Source organism: Bactrocera oleae, chromosome 5, assembly GCF_042242935.1.
Source record: "Bactrocera oleae isolate idBacOlea1 chromosome 5, idBacOlea1, whole genome shotgun sequence".
Classification (NCBI taxonomy): Eukaryota; Metazoa; Arthropoda; class Insecta; order Diptera; family Tephritidae; genus Bactrocera; species Bactrocera oleae.
This window is the reverse complement of record NC_091539.1, coordinates 47,314,720-47,337,750: the sequence shown is the minus strand read 5'-3', so window position 1 is coordinate 47,337,750 and position 23,031 is coordinate 47,314,720. Positions and strand designations below refer to the sequence as shown.

Genomic DNA, 23,031 nt, shown 5'->3' with positions numbered 1-23,031 from the left:
TTCGAATATGCATATAGTTCATTTATTTGAAGTTTTTTTTTAAAGTTTACGACATAAATTCGACTTAAACAGGCTATGTGTACAAACTGCTTTATTTAATTTATCTAAAGTACATTGCATTTTTTTCATAATATTTTTTATTCGCATAATGTAATTCAATTCATTTATGGATATTTTGGCTAAACAAACAATTCTATTAATTTTTTTTTTACTTAGTAATTATTTAATTAAATTTATTATTTGGTATTATATATAAGAATAAAGCTGAACCACATATAAAACAGAAATTATTTTAGATTGGTGATACACTGAAAAAGGTTGAGGACGTAGAATAAGTAATACAAAAGAGAGAAACTAGTGTTGAATGTGCAGGAATAAGTATAAATGTAAAGTTGAAGGTATGTAAAATAACAGTAAATAAATTCGGAAATGTATGCCAGCACACGACAACTAATTTTGCTGTCTTTAGAATCCATAACAGCACGCTTTGTTCACATATGAGTGAAAATATAGTAGTATCGTTGCCAAAATAATGCTCTGGTTTGTCTCCAGAACTCTTTTCGAAAATTTTCTACAAAAAATTAAGTAGTAATCTGCTTATAATATAACGAATTGAGTATACAAATTCGCTTCTAAAGGATATAATTTGTATATGTTAAAAATTTTGTTTAAGTTGCTTCACCAAATCACGCTTTCCAAGAGGATTATTAAGTTAAAGTTAAAATTTTAAGAAACAAATTAAGTAGAACTTCGCAATTAACAACTTTCTAAACTTTTTAAAATGTGTGTTGACCTGACGTTGACAAGCTTTTTAATTTGGAAAATTAAAACAAAATAACTGAAGTCACATTTATATTGACGATTGAGTGTTTCCTTACTTTCCTGCAAAATAAAGCTATTCTGACGTCACTAAAAGTTAGTTAGTTAAAAGTTTGAAAAAGAAACCACAACATTCTCTTACAGCTTTAATCTTTAGTCCTAGCTTTTTTTCTAAGTTTATCTCTATAAAACTACGCTATTGTGACGTCACACTAAAGAGCATTTTTAAGAAGTTAAAAAACCATAAATAGCGCATTCTTTTTGAGGTTATGATAAAAGCCAAATGCTTGATTATGCCTTGTCAGTACTCTCCACAAAACTGCTATTCGGAGGTCACTTAAAGTTGTGCTTTTCTGTACTTTTTCTTTAATTAAAATTAGTGTAATCATATAGTCATTGAATTATGTTGGTTGAAACCACTGTTATACAATTTTAGAAAATATGAACATTAGAAAGTACAAGTGTGAGTTTAAGGATAAATTGTATAAGTATTTAGAAAATTTATAAATTTTTATTTAAAATTTCATTGTGTGTACTTTAATAGTGAATATTTTTTGTGAAATATAAATGTTGTAACTTATTAAAAGTGTTTAACGAATAAAAATTTCAAGCATGCAAAAATTTAAAAAGTATTTAGATTTTGACTAACATTTACGTATATAGTATATTGAAAATTTTGCAAAGAAAAAACATGCGTATATTATTACGATTATATAAAAATGGCGAAAGTTTGAAAAATTTTGAACAAAGTACTCACTTTCGTTATAATTTGGGTATACCAATGGGAATATATTTTTAATAATTAAAAACTTTTATGTTGCTAAGATATAGTTAAACGATTTTAATGGAAGTTATTACTAAAATTGACTTCGAATACTTTTTAATAAAATACAAAAGTTGAAATAAATAAATTAAATAATTATATGCTTTGAAAATAGTCATTAAAAATAACTTTTAATTTTTTTTAATTTTAACTTTCTATTTATTCATTATTCACGATACAAATACTGAAAGTATAAGAAAACTTTTAAAAATGTCCAGTACTATAACAATTTTCTAATTAAGTTATCCGTAACGGTTTGATATGACCGACTTTCATTCATAGTTGTAAAGAGACGCTTCCGTTGTTTTCGGTCATGACGTCACAAACCAATAACTTTTCTGTCAAACGCATTCCAAAAACATAACCGCACAAAAATGTCGTTACTTTAGTGTTGAACTGTTTAGTTTAAGAGATCGATACCCTTATCGTCATCATCTTTGTCATTCTTAGATAAGAGTAAACCGATTTAGCTTTTCGCAGATTAAGATGATTTTATGCCACCAATTAGTAATGAAAACTTTAAGCTTTTATTGATAAAAATCAAAAACAGTATTATTATACCTACTCTGTAAACTCTAAGGTGTATCATTTTGCAAGAAAATAAAATTTAAGGTCGAGTATTTGACATTTCTCGATAGTATATTGGGTACTAGAAAGAAGAATATTTTTGTATTACTTTACCATATTTTGCAAGAAATGGAATGAGCTTTAGTTATAAAAGCTCATAAGTTTTTTGGCGCTTTTTCAAATTGAAAAAAATCATCGTAAGTTGATTGAAACTCATTGCATACGAAAAATAATATAACGAAAATTAAAGGAAAAATAAGTTAAGGGCGATCTGAGGTCGGGATGATAGAAAGTTGTTTCATTTTTAAGGGTGAAAAACAGTTTATCTCGATTTTCGATAAAACTAAAAATCCTATGGAAGTTATAAAATATCAGAAAGCAGAGATTTTAACAAACATAAAGTCTGCTAACTTTTTTAAAAAAATTTGATATTTTGATGTAAGAAATTTTGATTTAAATTGCGGTTTTTTTCGATTCTATGTCGATATAAGGTTGCCGCTGTAGTATTTGAAATAATAAAATACATATAGGTAAGTTTACTCCCAATTTCGTCAAGAAAAACTTTTTTTGTACATAATAAAAAAAATCCCAAAAATTTGGATATTTGAATTTTTTACATAAATTTTGAGGTTATGTGAAAAAGGGGTTGACACAGAAGTTATAGATTTTTACATTATCCACAACATTGCCATATAATTTTTTTCTATAGAACTCGTAGTTTCTCCGGTAATCGAGTTGAACCGTTTTTGACCCCTAAAAATTCAACCACGTCACTCACCTTCCTCTTCCCAACCACAGATGGCTCGTAAATTGTTTTTCTTTTCATTTCTGTTACTTTATTTTTCGTTTCCAAGGAGTTTCCTTCTACAATGAATTTCTTTAACTTTTTACCATTTTCAAAGGCTGCTGCACTAGTCTAAAACCGCTTTAGAAGTTTAGAAAATATTATAAAATTTTTTGAATATTTATCTGACTTTTTCCATATCTATGACTATTTAAGCGCTGGATAAACAAATTTGTATATATTTATGAGTTATTATTAGGTTTATGTTAAAAAATCGAAACAAAGCCACAGCTTGTTAAAAGTTTATGAGAAGAAATTTTCAAATATGAATTAAAATTTTATTTTTTCGAAGCACATCTCTATGCTTCTTTCTACGATACTTTTAAGCAATAAAATTGTTTTCTAATCGAATTTGCTAATGTCAATATTTATTTAATTTTAATTTTTATAAGTAATATACTATTTCAAAGTTTTTAACGTCTTAAGGACGAGTTTTAAGTTTCAAATAAAATTAGTAAGGTAAATTGTTCAAGTTGTAATTTTTTGGAATATTCTAATAGCTTTATGTAATAAATTTTAAATTGGTGTCATTGTTTATAACAATTTCGTTTGACTAATATTTACAAATACATGATCTCAGTTATTATTTCGCGTTGTATTATAACGCTAGGAAAGCATGACTCTCATTTGCAGCTGCAGCAATTAATTTGCTACTTGAGCACTGCATGCCTTCAAAAATTTAAGCAAGTTTTTTAACGCATTTTACCATATATCGTAATTTTGGTGTGTGTATATATGTATGTATATTTTATTTTATTTTTAAATTTACTGTTATAAGCATATTTAAAAATCATTTTCTTATTTTGCATATAAATTACGTTTTACTTGGAAATATTTGCAAATGTTTTTGTTATTGTTTATTAGCATTAATTTTTTTTTTTTTATTCAAAACGCACCTTTGTATTCGACCTTTTGTGGCTGCATGCAATTTCGCAATTTTGTATATTAAGTAATTTACTTTGATTTCGCCTCGTTTTCTACAGAAATTTAGCTTAACTTTATACAAGTGTGCTGCCAAGTTAATTTGAATTTTGAATATTATTCTCTTTTTTTTTAGTACAAGTATTTCAATAAATTTTGTATTTTGTGAGCTGCTTTGACGCTACGAGTGTATAGCCGTCATATTTGTGGGCAGATTTTGATTACCGTTTCGTTGACCTCACTATAAACTATATGTTTGCATGTATGTGTGTGCGTGTGTTTGTGTACATTGCATATGTATGCTATTTAATGCATGTACGCCTATGTCTATTGATTGCAGCTTGAATTTTGTTTAACTACGCTAAACCCGTTTCTCCTACATTTGCAATGAGTATATTTTATAAATTGCATTACTTTTACTGTTTTGGTTGTTTGTAAATGTGTTTTTGGTTTTTGTATTTGCAAACCATTAACATAATCGGTATTCGAAGCTTTTCTACCGCTTGCTCTATTCTCGCATATATTTTTGTATCATTAACCTAACTGTCATGTAGTTGTGGTGATATTTTCCTCAAATGTGTATGTACATATACATGTATGCATATGAGTGTTTACATGTAAGTGTGTGTGTATTAAGCGCTTTTGGTAGTCTAATGCCACCAAAGCAGTCATGTATGTACGGCTGTGTGCGTATAAAGTGCGTTTCTCTTTTGCCTTTACACCCTTTTCTTCATACATTTTTTACCTCTATCAACCTATGCCTTCCTTCTGTTTTATTATTATTTTGTAATTACAATTACTTTGCTATTTTTTTTCCTGCAGTGTACTTTAAACTATTTTTTGTTTTTGTTTTTTATTTCCGTTGAGTTTCCTCGTTTAATCTATAGCAGAATTAAACTAAGTCTCTTTTGGTTAATCACCACCTAAACTTAACGCCTGCACTATACGTGGATCAGCTTTACTACCCTCGCGAAATTCGTCGAGCGTTAAACGATCGTCGTGATTCTTATCCATTTGATCGAATATTTTGTCCACACGTTTCTGCGGCGTGTTCTCTTCCTCTGTTTGCGGCTGCTGACCCTATGAAAGTGTATGGATAAAAAGAATACAAATAAAAATAAATAAAATATGGTAAGGTTAATACGAGGTACTATTCTATTCTACACAAAAATGTCAATATAATAGTTGGGTAAAAAAAAACTGTATCGAATTAAAAAATTTATTGAAATAATTGTTACAAATAAGGTAGTTGGTAAAAATGTAGTATGTCCTTAAATTGGTTTCTAAAATCAATTTAGTTTACTTACCACCATTTGATATATTGCATCCACTATATTATACATTTCTTCTCTCGTTATGTAGCCATCATTGTCCACATCGTAGAGTCGGAATGCCCCTTAAAAAAATGTATATATTTTAATTACTATTAAAGTTAAAAAGATATAAACACTCTAATCTACTTCTTATGAATAAAAAAACCTCTTCTACATAAATTCAATTATCCGTATGTGAAGTTAATATAGGTTGTCATATATCTCCCTTCCGCTTTTTTGTCTTTTGAATTTCGCGGCTATGTACAAAGCGCTACAGAGCTCGTATCTGGCAACACTATACATAATTTGAAAGGTCTTGACATAACCTACAAAACAACGCTATGCATGATTAGTTTGGATATTGCGTTCATCAGTTATAAACGTGTAAACATGGAGTTCACTAACGCCGAAATTCGCGCTATTTTAAAGCTTTCCTTCGTTAAAGGCAAATCCGCTAGAGAAACGTTCCGTGAGATTAATGGTGTTTTGGGGGATGGTACTCTATCACTTCGAACCGTGGAGGAATGGTTTCGACGATTCAGAGCCGGTGAAAACGACACCATGGATAAGCCAGCCGGCGGAAGACCTGTGACGACAAATACCGATCAAATCATGGAATACATCGAGTTAGACCGGCATATGGCATCTCGTGACATCGCCCAGGAGATGGGAGTTAGTCACCAAACCATTTTTAACCATCTGCAGAAGGCTGGATACAAAAAAAAGTTTGATGTTTGGGTGCCGCATAATTTGACGCAAAAAAACCTTCTGGACCGAATCAACGCCTGCGATATGCTGCTGAAACGGGACGAACTCGTCCCATTCTTGAAGCGGATGGTGACTGGCGACGAAAAATGGATCACATACGACAATATCAAGCGAAAACGGTCGTGGTCGAAGGCCGGTGAATCGTCCCAAACAGTGGCCAAGCCGGGATTGACGGCCAGGAAGGTTTTGCTGTGAGTTTGGTGGGAATGGAAGGGAATCATCCACTATGAGCTGCTCCCATATGGCCAGACGCTTAATTCTACCATCTACTGCTAACAACTGGACCGCTTGAAGCAGGCGATCGACCAGAAGCGTCCAGAATTGGCCAACAGGAAGGGTGTAGTGTTCCACCAGGACAACGCCAGACCACACACTTCGTTGATGACTCGTCAGAAGCTACGGGAGCTCGGATGGGAGGTTTTATCGCATCCACCATATAGCCCGGACGTAGCGCCAAGTGATTACCACCTGTTCCTGTCCATGGCGAATGCCCTTGGTGGTGTGAAGTTGAACTCAAAAGAGGCTTGTGAAAAGTGGCTGTCCGAATTCTTCGCAAATAAGGAGGGGGGCTTCTACGAGGAAGGTATTATGAAGTTGCCGTCTAGATGGAAACAGATCATCGAACAAAACGGCGCATATTTTAACTAAATCCGATCACTGTAACACTTTTTATAAAGCATTGAATGAAGAGCAAAAAAGCGGAAGGGAGATATATGACAACCTTATATTTTATGAAAAGTGTTATATAGCTAAAGTCATGCCTACATATATGAAAAATCTGATAGCGTATTAAGGGATAGATAATAGAACTGTCTTATTTTCAGCTAAATCGGTTGTAGATTACCAAATAAATTATACAGTAAGCTTGTCTACATCAATAAATCTAATCAACAAATTACAACTACTATTAATATCAATTTTTCTGGCCAATCCTTTGTTTCATCGCGAATGTCAAATGTTTGTTTATCCATTCGTTCCAAATAAGGCTAAAATTATTATTAAACAAGGAATTATAGTCAAATAAGATTGACTCCAGCTCCTACTCAAAATATGTTCGTATCTTTCGACTCTTCTTGACTGTCGTAGTTGGGTGTAGTACTCGTGTACTACTTTGTGTAACTTTTAAATATTATAGGTTTTTGCGTACAATCTTCCAGCCATCCTGAGATTACTATTGGCTCTATAACTACATGCGTTTTTTTCCTCCAGAATTGCATCCTTTATTTAAAAAATCATCTAAAGTATTGCGTATTTAAAGCTCTATCATTTTCCCATCTTACTGACATTTATTTTATTTATATTGATACCCTGTTCTGATGAGAACCGTACTTTAGTGAGGGCATTATGTATAGACCGGAACCAATGGTAGTCAGAAGGGGCAAGGACTACACCACAAATTAGGTAAGACAAAACTTCCCAGAAGCTGTTTTCCAAATATGTTTAAATCGGTCTTGCAACATGAAGCCGAGCGTTGCCATGATGGAAAATTATTGCATTGTATCTAGTCGTAAATTCTAGGCATTTGGTTTCACCCGGTTTTAGAAGGCGTCATGGCTCTGCCATTGATTTGACTGGTAGGCCAGGTGTCACATATGCATTTTTTGATTTAGGGTTGTCATAATTAATACATTTTTTATTGCCAGTCACAGTTCTACGCAAAAACGACTTCTTTTTGTAGCGTTCAAGCAGCATTTCTGGCATGCAAAATCATCGTATGGCATCTAATTTCCTTGCTTTGGAATGTGTCCGGCTATTTTTAAACGTTTTGAAATAGCTGTTTGCGTGACACAAAGGTCTAACAAGAGCATTTGAGAGCTTTTTATTTTAAACATAATTCTGTATATACACAAGAATTATGAACTTTTGGAACACACCTTTTGAGCTCATTACTATTTATAAAACTACTTGGCTTGGCCTTAGAATTTTGGGAGATTAGTAAGAGCCAACTGAAGAGCTTTCTCACCAACTCTCGATTGTGTTGACCTTAGACAATAGTGGTAGTATGGCGCGCTTCGCTACATTGACTTTTTCTCTTTTACTCATTGCTAAGCGCTTCTCCGCGTTTTTATTTACAATCCTATACCTAAACTTAAAGTGTTAGAAGAGCAAATGTATATATTATCCTATTCACAAACTTTAACGATCTTTGCTCTCATATTTACGCTAACAAATAACTGTGTGAAAAATGCATAAACAATTTCGTATAACACATGTGTGCAAATATTCATACTTACATTGCAGCTTTTCATCCAGGTTGCCACGTGATGTAATCGATAACGCCCGTATGAACTCCTCAAACTCAATCGCACCATCCTGCAATGCAATAGACAACAAAGACAAGCAACAAGAACAAGAACAAGAAAAAGAGAGAGAAATAACACGTGGCGGAGAAAAGATGAAAACGAATAGGCAGCGATGGTTAAGAATGAAATAGAAAATTAAAAAAATAAAAGAAAATTGAAAATGTTAGTGCATTTTCTTGATGTTTAATTTAAAAGCACAATAACTATTTAATTTGAGTAAGTTAGTGTTTCTATAAATGTGTTCATGTGTTCCGTGAAATATTGAAGACATTTTTTCTTTACTAAATTGATTGCATTCAATCGAATTGAATAAAATTGAATTGAAATTGCGCGGCATGAAGTCGATTGTATTAATAAATGAGCTGCCAATTCAAATAAAAGCAACGGTGAAACCAATGTTCTCTGCCAGCACTACACAAAAGCATAGCTATGTGTAGGTGAGAGACGAGCATGGATAGCCTCGGCAGCGAAATAGCGCCTTTGTTGTTGCTTTTGTAGTCATTCAACATTTTTATTATTATTTGCTATACTTATAGGTATGTATTTTTGTGAGGTTGTGTGTGTGTGTGTATGTATATGTGATTGGCTTATGCTCCGCGCATTACTCACCTCATTTTCGTCGAAGACCCGAAACACCAGCGATGCGAATTTACTTGGATCTCCTTGCGGAAAGAATTGTTTGTAAATTTTAATAAAACCCTGTAAAGTATAACGAAGATATGAGCGTGAAAAACCACATAAATATGAAATTCGTAAAACTACAACAACAAGTAATAAAAACAAATCTTGACATGTTGGTAGGACACGCGCAAAGTCAGAGCAACTGTCACGCGTGGGTGTGGTGTGGACGGCAAAAAAAATATTTATATACATATGTAGGTGTCGGCGTGTGTGTTGGTGCTGTGTGAGTGTGAAAATCGAGTTATGACCAACAGGAAAACATGAAAGTTGGCAAAGTGTGGCGCCATGTTGTTTGTTTTATTATTATTATTTTTAGCTTGTACGTTCGCGTTCTCCATTTTTCTGCTTCGGTTTAACAACAGTTACTTTTGTTGCAGTTATTATTGTTGTTAAGAGTTATTGGTTTTAAAAATTAAGCAATTTAATGTTGTATACAGAGTAGTGTTGGTGCTGTTAAGTACAACACAAAATAACTTAGTAAATCCGGTTAAAATTAGTAGTGTCTAAATTGTGATTAATAATTAATAAATCTGATTTTCAACAAAAAAGTTGCTTGCACGATTTCTACTGATCGGATATTCAACCATTTTTAGAATAAGTCCACTTTACTCTTTTCAGGTTTAAGGTCGAAAAAACGACTTCATCTGGCTAATTTTTCCTATAATACCTATTCCAAAAAACTAAGCTATGCTTGCTATGTTAATAATATCAGAGTCATATGAGGTCGACAGATTGGGACTTAAGGGGTTATATCCACTTAAAAGTGAATTATTTTTGCAGATACACTTTCTTACGTTAATAAATAAAAATATTAAATATTTACAAGTTATAATTTAATTTAAGGGTCCTAGATTAATTTTGAAAAGGTTTGGATTCTTTTGATCCCGTAGCCGATATCCTTCGAGGCTTCGAGGAGGACCTTCGAAAAAGGGTGTCTTGCTGTGAGGAAGATTTGTCTGCTTTAAATGATCTCAGATACAAAGTTTAAAAGATTCTTATTACAATAGCTGACTACAGGTTATGATCGAAGGACTAGATAACATTTTGATTTTTGATAAAATGGCGGCTTCCCAAAAAAAGACTTGTTTTTGTGAAAAAATTTACATTTCAAAGTGGTTAAAAAATAGAAATTATTATTTAAGTCTCATTTCTTCGATCATTACCTGACAAATATATCTAAGAAGATCGTGTGTAAAGTTCAAGTCAATCGGCTCAGCCGTTTCGGAGGAATTTTTCCCACTAACTTTGTAAACAGTGTTTCGAGAAAACCGCATTAAAAGTTTAGGGAGCCAATTACATTAAGTTAAAACATTCAAATTACAAATACGCTCAACAGAAACTTTTCGGATTACACAGGTCAACAAATTATTATTTTTTAATGGGTTCTATTTAAAAGAAAAAAAACTGGAATAGTTTCAAGGCAGTAGTGCATGGTTTCCTAGGAAACCATAGTGCTGATAATTATGACGAGTTGATCACTGACATGATTACGTAATTTTCCATCTTCGGATATAGAATGTCCCTAAAGATGCTGTTCGTTTTTAAACATTTAGAGTCTATTTTAAAATGTATATTGTAAGAATGAATTCAAAATGAATGACTGGTATCACTTAATAAACTATTTATATATAAAATTTTTGTGTAATTTTATTTAGTTGAATTTTTCCATTTTTTTATATAAAAGTAAATACAGAACTTTTTTTTCTTATTCTTATTTTGATGTATAAAAGCAGCAAAAATAAAGTGTATAACTCGTGCCCAAAAATAATATTGACCGGTGTTATATTTTCGAATATATGCACATTCGATATATAAGAAAAAAAATTGGGTATTTTGAAATTTAAAAATAGATAAAAGGACAGAAAGAGATTCAAGATATAACGATAATAATTAGATCAAGTCATTTGAGCGACGTTGCTAAGTTTTTTTATTGACGACTCCAGAGCAAAAATATTCAAGTATAACTGCTGTCACCGAAGTACATTGTTTTTTTTTTTGCATTTAAGGGAGGTCAAAACCGAAAAAAGATCACGGGCAAATGAAGAGTTTTAGAAAAAACCACTTATTTTAAAACTTCGAAAACTTGGATTGTCACAAGAGCGTGACATTCTGAGAATTTGAAAACTGTGTGAAATCTCTCAGTCGAGACTTAGGCAGAATTTAATTTAAAATTAGGTTTAAATATAGGTATAAACTGCGACTTGCAGTGAAGTAAAACGCTATTGCAACTAATTACCGCAATGATGTCGTAGTTTAGTTTATAGTTCAAAAAAACATATATCAATTGAGTTTTCGAAGAAGTAAACAAAATAATGTTACAGATGCTTTTACAGTTTAAGCTTATTATTTACAAAACATATTGTTCTAATCTTTTTTATACATATTTGTAACATATCCTATACGTGTTTATAATTTACAATTGCCCTATTTTTATACTTACAGGTAAGGCCATAATTAGTTGCTAATTATATCTGGTGCGAGGTACTGCAATTTATTTATTCTCGATTAAATGTGTGGTAATTAAAGGGGAGCCATATGTATGTATCAAAAACTTGTAACATAATAATTTTTTAATACCAGTAATAGCTCAGCATACCATATATAGAGCCTCTCTTATAAATAATTTCGAAATTCAGAAATACTAAAATAGAAATTTTTTTTTTTCCATTTTCAATAACAAAACAACATTTCCCCATTCGCGAGTTATTTACGATATATGTGTCAATAAATTCTCACTACAAATTAAAGTAAACATTTTCGGCCTTCACTTCCGAATTTAGATTCATACCACTGTAGTTATCCTTCAACTTAAACTACTTCGCAATCATAAATTGTATTTATTAGGCATACTTTTCGGCGCTAAGTCATTGAAGTGGAGAAAATCCATTTGTTGTTATTATTATAACTGTCGACTAGCGTCGTGGGCGTCTGCTTATGTGCTGTTTATAAAATATAACCATAAAGCGAACAGCTGACGCAGGGTACCCGAATGCCTCAAAGCTAAAGTAGCAACAATAACACCAACATATGAAATTTTTAGCAATATACTCGTACTGTACTATGCCACAAACAAAAAAAAAAGCAAAACAGTCAAAAAAGGTTTATAGTTATGTGAGTACGAAGAAATAGTTGTAATTCAAAATTAATTGAGGTACATTTTTTTGGTATTATTGCAGTATTTTTGAAAATACATATATGTAATTATACAAACGGATAGGCTGAATTGACTCAGCACGTCACAGTTATCATCTATATACATACATATGGTATATATTTTATTAGGACCCCAATGTTTTCTTCTGGAAGTTACAAACTTCGTGGCAAACTTAATATACCATGGTCAGGGTATAAATATCTATAACCAGAAATTTTCAGGTATTCAGTAAGCTGTGCATTTGTTCACATTGCGGTGTCCATGAGACCTCATATCGGGGCCGGTTATGTTCACATGAAACAGTTTTTCGTCGAAATTGTTGAGGGTTTTGGGGATCAAATCATGATGAAAAACTTTAAAACTTACTGAGGAAATTGGAGCTGGAAGTGCAATGTTCTAGTATACGTATATTTTTCGGTGCTCTGGTGGTACCTGAGGTAGCTAGAGAGCACCCTTGGCCATTATAACTGGAATCTCCATTGACATGATGCGTTCTAGCACTGGATCAATAGACCTCGCGTACACTTAGTACGTGCTAGTCGACGACTGGCTCCTGTGCGACTACAAGATCTCCTGAACTGTTTGCCTTAGCAAAGTTTATCTTGCCGCAACTATAAGGGTTCATACTGGACATTATACAATAGGCACTCCTGCGGAAAACTAAAAATCTTGACGGACGCAAGTTGTTAGAGTTGTATTGTGGAGGGTGAGGTGGAAACATCCAGTTACTTTTCCCTCCATTATCTAGTTTTTAAAAACTGAGGTTGAAACATCTAGACAGCCTAACCGTCGGCGAACAAAGAGACAGTTATGTCTGACTTTAGCCGTCTCAACAAATTTGTGATAGGCTCCAAGCGTTTTGTCGATTTGTAAGTGTGTTATGATATTTATATAGGAGTTTTAGGTAATAAATCGGACCGGCTTTCTAAGCTGTCCAAGTGATATCCCTAAGGCCGATCTCATAACCTAACTTAAGTAATCTTCTAAGATTTTAAAGTTGACAGTTAGTACACTTAGTTACTTGAAGTTGACAGTTGTAAGACCACTACTCATCCAACTACAACTACTATATGAATCAACACTTCTGCAAATATGTAACTTGAAAATATATACCTATATTTTCGTTATATAAAGCAACCAATTCAATGGAAATGGGGGGCATTAAATGTTTTTCGTACACAACAAAAAACAACTACTGTCAGATAATATTTTTCTTTTTTTTCCAAGTGGTTACGTAAGTAGGTACATACTCGAATTAATGTATATGTTTACTGCTACTCGTAAAAGTTGCAAATCCCAGCACTATAAAGTGCGGCGGAAGCAGAGGAATAAGTAGAAATTTAAATCTTTCGTTATGGTTTATGGTGTTAACCACAACAACTTTTTGTTTATTTTGTGCTGTATTCTGCTTTGTTTTGTTTTGCAGCTGAATTTTGTGGCAGCTTGCACATATTGGCTGAATTTTATGCTTTTGTCGGATTTTGCGTTTTTACTCACATAGCAAATTAGCCAGCAAATGAATGTTTTGTTTCGCAAAATTTCTCAGTAACTTAGTTGTGGCAAATAAAGTACGATGATAAAATTTGTGTGAAATAAATATTTCAAAAAAATATCAGATAATCTAGCACTCGATATGAATTGAAGTTTAAATTTGCGTTGGAAATCAATATTCGCTATGTTGCACTGAGGTATTGGTTTAAGAAATAATCGCTATTAAATGATGTTATATGTACTCGTATATAGAATCTCAAGTCATTCTGAGAACCAAAAAGTTTCATCAAATATACATATATTTTCAAGAGAGTATGTTAAGATACCTCGTAGTAATAAAAAGCTGGTATTGCTTAAAAAAAAAATATATTTTTTTGGCAAATTTCCATTTAATTTTTATAATATGTGGCGATAAAGCAATAATAGTGTTTCAACTTTCCGATACCAATTTTGTAAAACGATCGATTTTTTGCTTTAAAATATGACTTAGTTTCAACAATTCCTATTCAAAGACCATTCCATACAGGTTGGGAAAATTAGCTAAAAGCTAGATCAGATGAAACAAGCAATTAAAAGGTGAATTTACACACTGCTTTACTGAAAGAGCATATTATTCTTTGGGTTTTCGATACCTAATCACGATAACGATCAGCGGTAAGAAATTTCGCAAAACCGGTCTTGTTTTTAAGTATAATTTTTTCGAATGTCCGACTTTGACTCCTTATGTAATCTATATAAGCCTGATTGAAAAATGTTATATATCATTGTAATGAAAGGAAAATATGCAGAATGATCCGATTTTTTTTTGTAAAATGATTAACAATGTTTTTCAATAAGAATAATTTCGAAAATTGAAGACAAATATTTTAATTTTGGCGGATAACCTTGAAAAATGGAGAAAATACTTTTTTACTGGGACTGAGTCATCTCTCACAAAATGTCTTTTGCTCCAATACCCAGAAAAAGAGGCGATTTATCGTATAGACTTATTGTTGCCAACGGGACGATACACCGTTAGTATCGATTTTTCAAAGCTTCGAAAACGATTTTGTAGTACTTTTGTATGAAAATAAGACTGAGATTAGGCATTATCTTTTCACCGAACATTGCCTTAAAATGCAAATTCGGAGAGTTAGGTTTAACTTCAAAATATATGGTATTTTGTGATGTTTCTATTGTTGCTCGAGTTATTGATTTTTTGTTAAATCAAGTGTGTTTATTGAATTCAATTTTGTGTTTTAGGAAATCTATTTCCACATCACTTTTGGTACCCTAAATAAATGATTTATTATGAATGGGCAAAGTCATACATAACGAATTTCAATCAAATAAAATTTCTGCATTCAGAAAAAGTCCAAAAAGGCAGATCACCTCTGTGAACTTTTTAAATCTATATGAATTGTATTATCTATTATCTTCAAATTAGTTTTTTGTACGTGAAAATCATGTAACTAGAAACCAGTTCACTAAATTTTCTTAAATTCTCCGATACATTTGACTCGAAAATTGATACGATGAGCGTAATAATTGAATTTGTATTACTTAATATGTGTGTATGTAGTGTAAAAATTAAATTGAAATATTACTTATTAATATTGACTTTACTTACTTGTTCCGTCAGCAAACCATTCGGACAGTCTTTCAGAAAACCTTTGTGCCTTTAAGAAGGGTAGGAAAATAAGTAAATATTTATTAAGTGTTTTAAATGTAATCAAGTAGATATCAAGCAACTATAATTTTACAAATCTTTCTATACAAAATATGTTTATTAGAGTTTCTGCTAGAATCGGCTCGTCTAAATATAAACTACAATGGTTTGGTCAAGCAAGAAAATCATTAACTTTTTCACAGTTTGGAAATTTGAGACTATTTCCTATGTTAGTTAAAGATTCCTTGCACACATTACTGGGAAACAAATTCTCTAGATAAGTTGAAGTTATTGGTTATTGTAAAGTTGAAAAAAAATTTACAAGACTGGCTGAGCAATAATAGCTGTATCGATACGCCAAGCGTTGGAAATTGGGAATCGAGCAAAAGAGGAAATGAAAGAAGTTCAACAAAATGAAAAATACAAAAATTTTTTTAGTGGAACCCTATTCTAGCATGTCTTTTGATCCATTTGTGTTACGCTTTTGCCTTTTAAAGAGAAACTTTTATTTTTTTGTCAAAAAATATTTTGATTGCCTCTTAGTTTTAGTTTCTAACCTAAGTCTAAACTTAAAATCAATTACAATGGACCAAAAGACATGTTAGAATAGGGTTGCACTAAAGAAATATATGTATGTTGTCCCATGCCAAATTTCGTGAAGCTATCTCGTAAAATGAAAAAGTTCTTCATAAAAGCACTTGATCTCGTTCAGTCAGTTTGTATGGCAGCTATATACTATAGTGATCTGATCCGAACAATTTCTTCGAAAATTCGATTATTGCTTTAGGTAATAATCCGCCCCAAATTTCTTGACGATATTTCGTCATATGACGAGTTTTGCATACAAGTACTTGATTTCTATCATTTAGGTTATATGACAGCTATATGCTATAAAGATCCGATATGAACAGGTTCTTCGCAGATTGCACAATTACGCTATAAAATAACCCATATCGAATTTCTTGAAGATATCTCGTTATACGAAAAAGTTTTCCATACAAGCATTTGATTCCGATCGTTTAGTTTGTATGGCAGTTATATGCTAAAGTGGTCCGATAAAGGTGGTTCCGACTGAAATGAACAGCTTCTTAAGAAAAAAAGATGTGTGCAAAATTTCAGATCGATATCTCATAAACTGAGTGAGGAATAGTTCGCGTATATACAGACAGACAAACCTCGGAGACCCTACGTGTCCTTCTGGGTGTTCTTCGTGTCTAACTTAATATATCCTGTTCATGGTATAAAAAGAAGTATATTACCAAAAGCCTTTTCTAATTTAAGAAAATCATAAGAAGAATTTATTTTTTGCCATATAATAATGAACTTTCCATTTTACATAAATTTAATTATCATTTTATTATACTCCAGAATATGAAGTTGGGATGCGAATCTTGCAAAGAGTTCATAGAAGTGCACCAAAGATTTTGTTTTTTTTATTACTATTTAAAACCTTAAAATAGCTTGTGTAGAATTTATTATACGATTTAAAATTTTGGGTCAGAACAATGCTCCAAGAAGATTAAGCGAGTAAATATTGTTCAACATACTTCGGCATTGTTTACAGCAATTTACCGTGTTAATACACAAATCCGCTGTAAATTCGCGTTTACTTGCGACGACTTGAAAATTGTTTTCGCCGCCATGACAACCGATGGTGCCAGCAACAAGACTGGTAATTAAAATTCATTTAATCTACAGAGAATGCCTTTTTCAAACTAATTAAAATTCCATTTGGAATAATTTGCCACAAAAATTTCTCGGCTGTCGCTCTTTGCATAACAACAAACACACTTGTGTCTGTGGGTTTAATGTACACAAGGATACCGTTAGATAATGTAAGTATAAAGCCGCATAATCTGCTACTTATGACTAATCCACCTGTTTGCTTGTGCAGAGCAAGCCAGTGAGAGGCAAAGTGGTGAGGAAAGCGACGCAGAGTAATTTGCCACACTTTTTCGGCAACCAAATTGGGTCTGTGTGGAATGAAGTAAAAAATTGCTGTCATCTTTCATTTAAATAAAATTGTATTTAGTTGTTTTGGGGCAGACACACACGCACACTCATTCATGCGGCTGTGTATGTGTGCGCATGTGTTTTTTAATGCGATTGAATTGAATAATACCATCTGCTTTCGAGCACTAATTCAAGCCGGCAATAAGCAACGTGTGGGCAAAAGATTTTCAGAAGGAGGCTTAACAGGCAGCAGCTGGATGATATGTGGCTTTGCTTTGATTCCTTGCTCTTGCTGTTGTTGTTGTTTTTGTGCGCCTATGGTCGGTAAATTTTCATACAACTTGTGACATGAATGTAATGTATTGTTAATGCCAGTGGCGGCTTGTTTAATACACCGTAATTGTGCACACACACATACACGCAAATGAAAATTAATGTGTCCAGAAACTAGAGGAATTTCTTTTTAAATGCCTGCTGTCGAGTTTTGGTATAATTTTTCATGAGGCTTTTCTGTGAAACAAGAATTTTATTGACATTACCAGAGAAACTGTTGTTCATTTGACTGCTTGACAATTTGTAAATTTTACTTTAATGCTGGTTTTCGCAATTTTTCTTTTCGCTTTTTGAAACTCAATATTGACTAAGTGTGTGTGGTGATTTTTAAGTGAATTGAATAACTTGTTATAAAAGCATTGCGTTTATTATGTCTTACTCACCATTGTCTGATTTCTTTTTCTGTGACTGTAAAGAGACAAGAAGAGATAATGTTACCGTTAGTGAAATTTTAAAAATATATAATATATTTATATTTTTTAGTATGATTTAAAAAAAATAGTATGTAAAGTTTAAACCACCAGCAGCCATTAAACATCATAGTTTTTAGAAAAATCCAAATTTATATGGGGAACATATTTATTTAAGGGAAGAAACTTGATTAACCTAAAATTGTATATGCTCGTATTAGGGAGTAGAAAATGTTTTCGTGAAATTGCCCGGTTTTGCGATCTATCTTACTCCCACTATTAAAGTGAAGGACTGATTTTGTGGTCTTGCAACATATCGCTACAAAGTACCATATAATAGTTTTGTTCACCTAACGGTTGTTTGTAACACCTAAAACGATAAAAGAACAGGATGACGAGAATAGTTGAATTTCGAGTGACTGTTTTTCTGTCCGTCCGTGCAAACCATAACGTGAGTAAAAATTAAGATATCTTGATGAAACTTGGTATACATATTTTACGACAGCCAACGGAGATGGTATTCTTGATGATAAAATCTATTTAAAACCCCAAACAATCTCATTATAACAGTTTTAAACGACTAACTGCGTCAAAGGCATTGAATTTTGCACATTTGATAGGTGCCGGTGACAAAACTGGTCAAAGGGCGCCCATTTAGGTAAAATCACATTTATCGGGACCTACTAATTTAAATCAAATTCCGCCTATAACAATACTCTGATGTTCCCCTATCATGGTGAGGAATTGCACTATAATCACGCCTACTTCCCATACAACATAACTTTGAACTCCATCTGATTCTTTCACTTTGTATTATACAAATCAAGCCCCAATTAATATATCGCGATAAAACTTTCCATTAATAACCCTCTGAAGTGTGCAACCTTATGACCAAATCGTACCAGAACTCGTTAAGCCCCTAGGCACAAAATATGTGAACCCAAGTGCTTATAGTAGACTTTTTACCGAAAATATTGTAGAATGTGTAAGATAAGTAATTGAAATTCGGACAGAATCTTTCCTGATATCAGTATGTCTGAGTGTCAAAATGGGTTGAATTGGGCTAATATACCCTCCAATCCCCATATACCTTATATAAAGATTTTCGAACTTCCGTTTGACTTTATACCGCATTATCGGCCAATATGTGAGTCATCTCAATAAAAATATCAAATTTTTATTATAACTGTGTATCTTTGTGCTAAAATAAGAAAAGTTGGGTGAAAACTTGCCCTAGCCCTCATATAACTAATCACAGAATTTTTAAACATCCGGTTGATTTTACTTTATATATGTTGGTGACGGTATGCGAGGTACTTTAATGCATCTCAATTTGCATTTTATTATGTTAACAGTATGTTGTATTGCCAAAACAGTTTTATCAAGTACACTTATTTTATATATTTTGCTAAGTCAACACAATCAACATCTCATTGTAATATATTTTCAATAATAACAATCCTTCTAAAAGGAAACTACTTTCAACATGTGGTTGAATATGACAACATTTTTATAAGCCAAATGTAAACTATTCCCAATTAAATTAAGTAATTCAAAAGCAAAAATGAAATTCCATATTTTAAAATAACTCAATTCCTCAAAATTTTCAACTGTTGATTACTTAATTGAAGGACACTCGTCAATGGCATAACATAATAAATAAATAAATATGCAATGCGAACGCTTGTATGACTTCTTACTGAAAGGAAAAGAAAATCAAAATACTTGAACCACGAGCGAACATTTTCGACTTTAAATGTTTGATTTTGTGTTGCTTCTGTTGCGAAGTAGTCAATTCAATTCAGTTATACAGTCACTCATACAATTAACTTGAATATCTTGGTGTGTGGGGGGAAAATTGCTTGAGTGCTCAATTCATGGCGTCATTGCTATTAAATTGCTACTCAGGTGTCTATAGCTTTGCAGTTATATGTGGTTGTGCATGCGTGTGTGATGTGTTGTGTGATTGCTCTGCTATCAATTTGGTATGCAAAGCTATTTGCATTTTGTAAATGGCAAAATGAAGTCATAGGCAGCTGATATAAAGTGGCGGACTTATATAGGAGCTATATGTATGTATAGCTGAATGTAAGTATGTATTATAATCAGGTCTAAAAATAGCAGTACAGTACTTTTATATCATTATTAATTTTCAAAACAAAAGTATTATTATTATTTGGGGAGAAGAATCGAAATATTTCATTTCCCTTAATATTGTTTAATAAATATTCTATATTTAAATACTTTTAATGATTTTAAAAAATACTTTAAAGTAGCAATCGATATGAAAGTAACATTTTATTAAATGCATTAATTTATATATAATTTCTGATATATATGTTTCCACTGACTGCGCTCATACTCAAATACATCTAATATTAAAGATACTTTGTCAAGTTTCTCAAATTAACTTCGACTTAATGAATGCTAAATACCTAAGTGCCACTTAACTACCACAATATATGTAGTTTGAAAAAAGCTTGCCTACCCTCGCGGTTTAAAAATAAATAGATTTTTATTTTCATATTTATCATTTAGACACAAATAAAAACAAGCCCTATAAAGGATTTGATGGAAAGTATGTTGGTTTATGAGATATCTTTTCCAAAATTAGAGTTTTTTTTTTAATTTTGGCGCGTTTATGACAAAACTATAAAGGATGTTCAAACTCTGATTCTCAAAACATCTCGAGATGTTTAGACACGAGTTTTTGGTGAAACATTTTTTTTCGATTCTTTAAAGTTGTTTTTAGCCATAATATCAGATTTTCGAATGTTTTTTCCGAACATTCGACTTTCTACAGTTTTTGAGCCATTTTATCAAATTTTCAAACTTTTTCCCATTTTATCAGATATTCGAATATTCAAAATATCTTATGTGTTATCCTTACTTGAGTTATAAACATTAAATAATAAAAATTTTATTAGTTTTCAGCGTGTACTGAAGCAGAAATATATTGCCAAGAAGTAGACTATGTCGCGACGGCAGTGGTTTATTCAAGGACGCAGGGTTTTTTTTTTGTGTCAATATCAAAGTTTAGGCATTAATTAACGATTGAAAAAATTCCTGCATAAATCATGTGTAGTTTTTGTGCAATTCTCTATTAAAAATAAGCCAGAAATTTGAAGACAATGGTACCCCGTAATGTAGTCTAAAACACTGCAGAGCACTATCGACATTCAACTTTAAACCATTAGTGAAAATATTTGGACCATATACTGGAACCTCAGCAACTTTATTGATTTTTCAGTGCTAAAAAATCGGATAAAATAATGTAGTGAGGGAGAAACAGTGAAAATTCCTTGTTGTACTCATCGTTAAAAACATAGAAATGTATATCATACAGCCGTAGTTCTTTTGTACTCTCCGTGTTGTCATGACCTGGTTTTAATTGTTTTCAAATCATTCTTATAGGTGACTGAACACCCTTAAAAAACTATTTAAAACAACATTAAGCACGCACAAATTTCAATTCACCAATGGAATTCTCAAATTCGATACATTTTAATCAATTGTTGAAAATTAAAAAAAAAAGTTAACAAAACCGCAATTCACATTGCTATGCCTTCTGCAAACTTTACTGCAAACCACAAATACACAAGCGATAATAGAAACCACAATGCTATTGGGTATATAAATACACAAGTTGTGCGCTGCGTATACGCAACTTCAGTTAAATGCCATTTATCACCAAGCCCAGTGAAGCGCCTGTGCCAAAAGAAATGAATGATAAATAAACGCATTCAAACAGAAATGAATTCAAAACAAAAAAAAAACACACCACACACAAACTCAAACCATATTGAAATCGTCATTAATCCCTCGGCGTCACACACAGAAAGAAAAAGCGGACATTGAAATCCGATAAGAAGATTTTGTGTGAGCTTCTTTTGACTCGAGCTGTTTTTTTATTGCGTGGCTACAAAGTTGGTAAACAGTGATGGAAGGAATGACTGGGCAGTAAAAACTTTTCGACTGCCGGTTCATTGAAATCAACCATTTGCGCACAGGTGACACGACACACACACTAGCGAAACTGATTTAGGTGCGGTTATTGGCACTCCCACAGATAGATGTGTTGTTATTCTGATTAAAAAAAAACATACCTCTGTGTTAATGTGCATACAATAACATATGGGCTGGGGAGCTTTTAAGTGTTTTTTGTGTCTCGTTTTGCTGCTTTTAAGGTCTTAATTCACAGTCATTCTGAGGGAATCAACATGCTTCAGCTATTCGTGGCTGAAATTCATTGCGAGGGTTGTGCGCTCTTCCATAAATAGTAATATAGCACGTATTTTTTGTTGTGTCGTAAAACGTTCGGTTTGTAGGAAAGGAAATATTTCTTCATAAGCGATTTTCAGCTAAAAATATACTTGAATTTGTTTTTGTATATTTTGTCGCTGTTAGTCCGAAAGAATTTCTTTTAAACAATTTCCTAATTAAAACTCGCTTGAAACCCGACCTTTAACATGTATATTAAATTTGCCGCAAAGTTTGGCATATATTATTGTCCAAGTTAACGCTACAATCTCGGAACATATTAATCAGATCCAACTGATCGAGTTTCTTTCGTTTTTTCATTCAAAGTATTAGAATTTTTTTTATTTAACATTGTTTTTTTATTAGAATTTGCTACGAATTACATAATAAAAATAATACTAAAAAATTTTTGGATTTACTTGTTTGGTTATGGTTTTATGGGTAATGAAAGTCAGTTTTGTAAACATGCACTCAATTCTGCTCGATACGTAAGTACATATAATATATAACAGCCAATGAAAGAAGCCTTGTGTTAGGGCTCATTGTCTTCAAACTTAAATTCAAGCTGGGAACTAAAACCATAAAGCTTATTGCTACAGGTCTTTTCTAATATGTTGTGAATCAATGGCTTCACATTATTCGTCTAAAAGAACTTTGACAAATGATTAGATCAGACCCTTTCATGTCCACATATTCCATACGTATTAAATTTTACTAAATCTTTTGTTAATGCAATATCGCAT

The 23,031-nt window shown here is 32.2% G+C and overlaps 1 protein-coding gene across 5 annotated transcripts in view; it reads right to left on the bottom strand.

The window, feature by feature from the left end:
- The window catches only part of LOC106616001 (frequenin-2), a 138,850-nt gene continuing 115,819 nt past the window's right edge, over positions 1-23,031 (bottom strand). For all 5 annotated transcript variants that reach the window (XM_014232443.3, XM_014232444.3, XM_070109367.1 and 2 more), the window contains 6 exons: positions 18,002-18,026; positions 15,294-15,342; positions 8,968-9,057; positions 8,290-8,368; positions 5,282-5,370; positions 1-5,054 (listed from right to left, as the gene is read on the bottom strand). In XM_014232443.3, the coding sequence (XP_014087918.1) occupies positions 4,887-5,054; positions 5,282-5,370; positions 8,290-8,368; positions 8,968-9,057; positions 15,294-15,342; positions 18,002-18,026 (500 nt within the window). In that variant the 3' untranslated portion in view covers positions 1-4,886. The remainder of the gene's footprint in view (positions 5,055-5,281; positions 5,371-8,289; positions 8,369-8,967; positions 9,058-15,293; positions 15,343-18,001; positions 18,027-23,031) is intronic.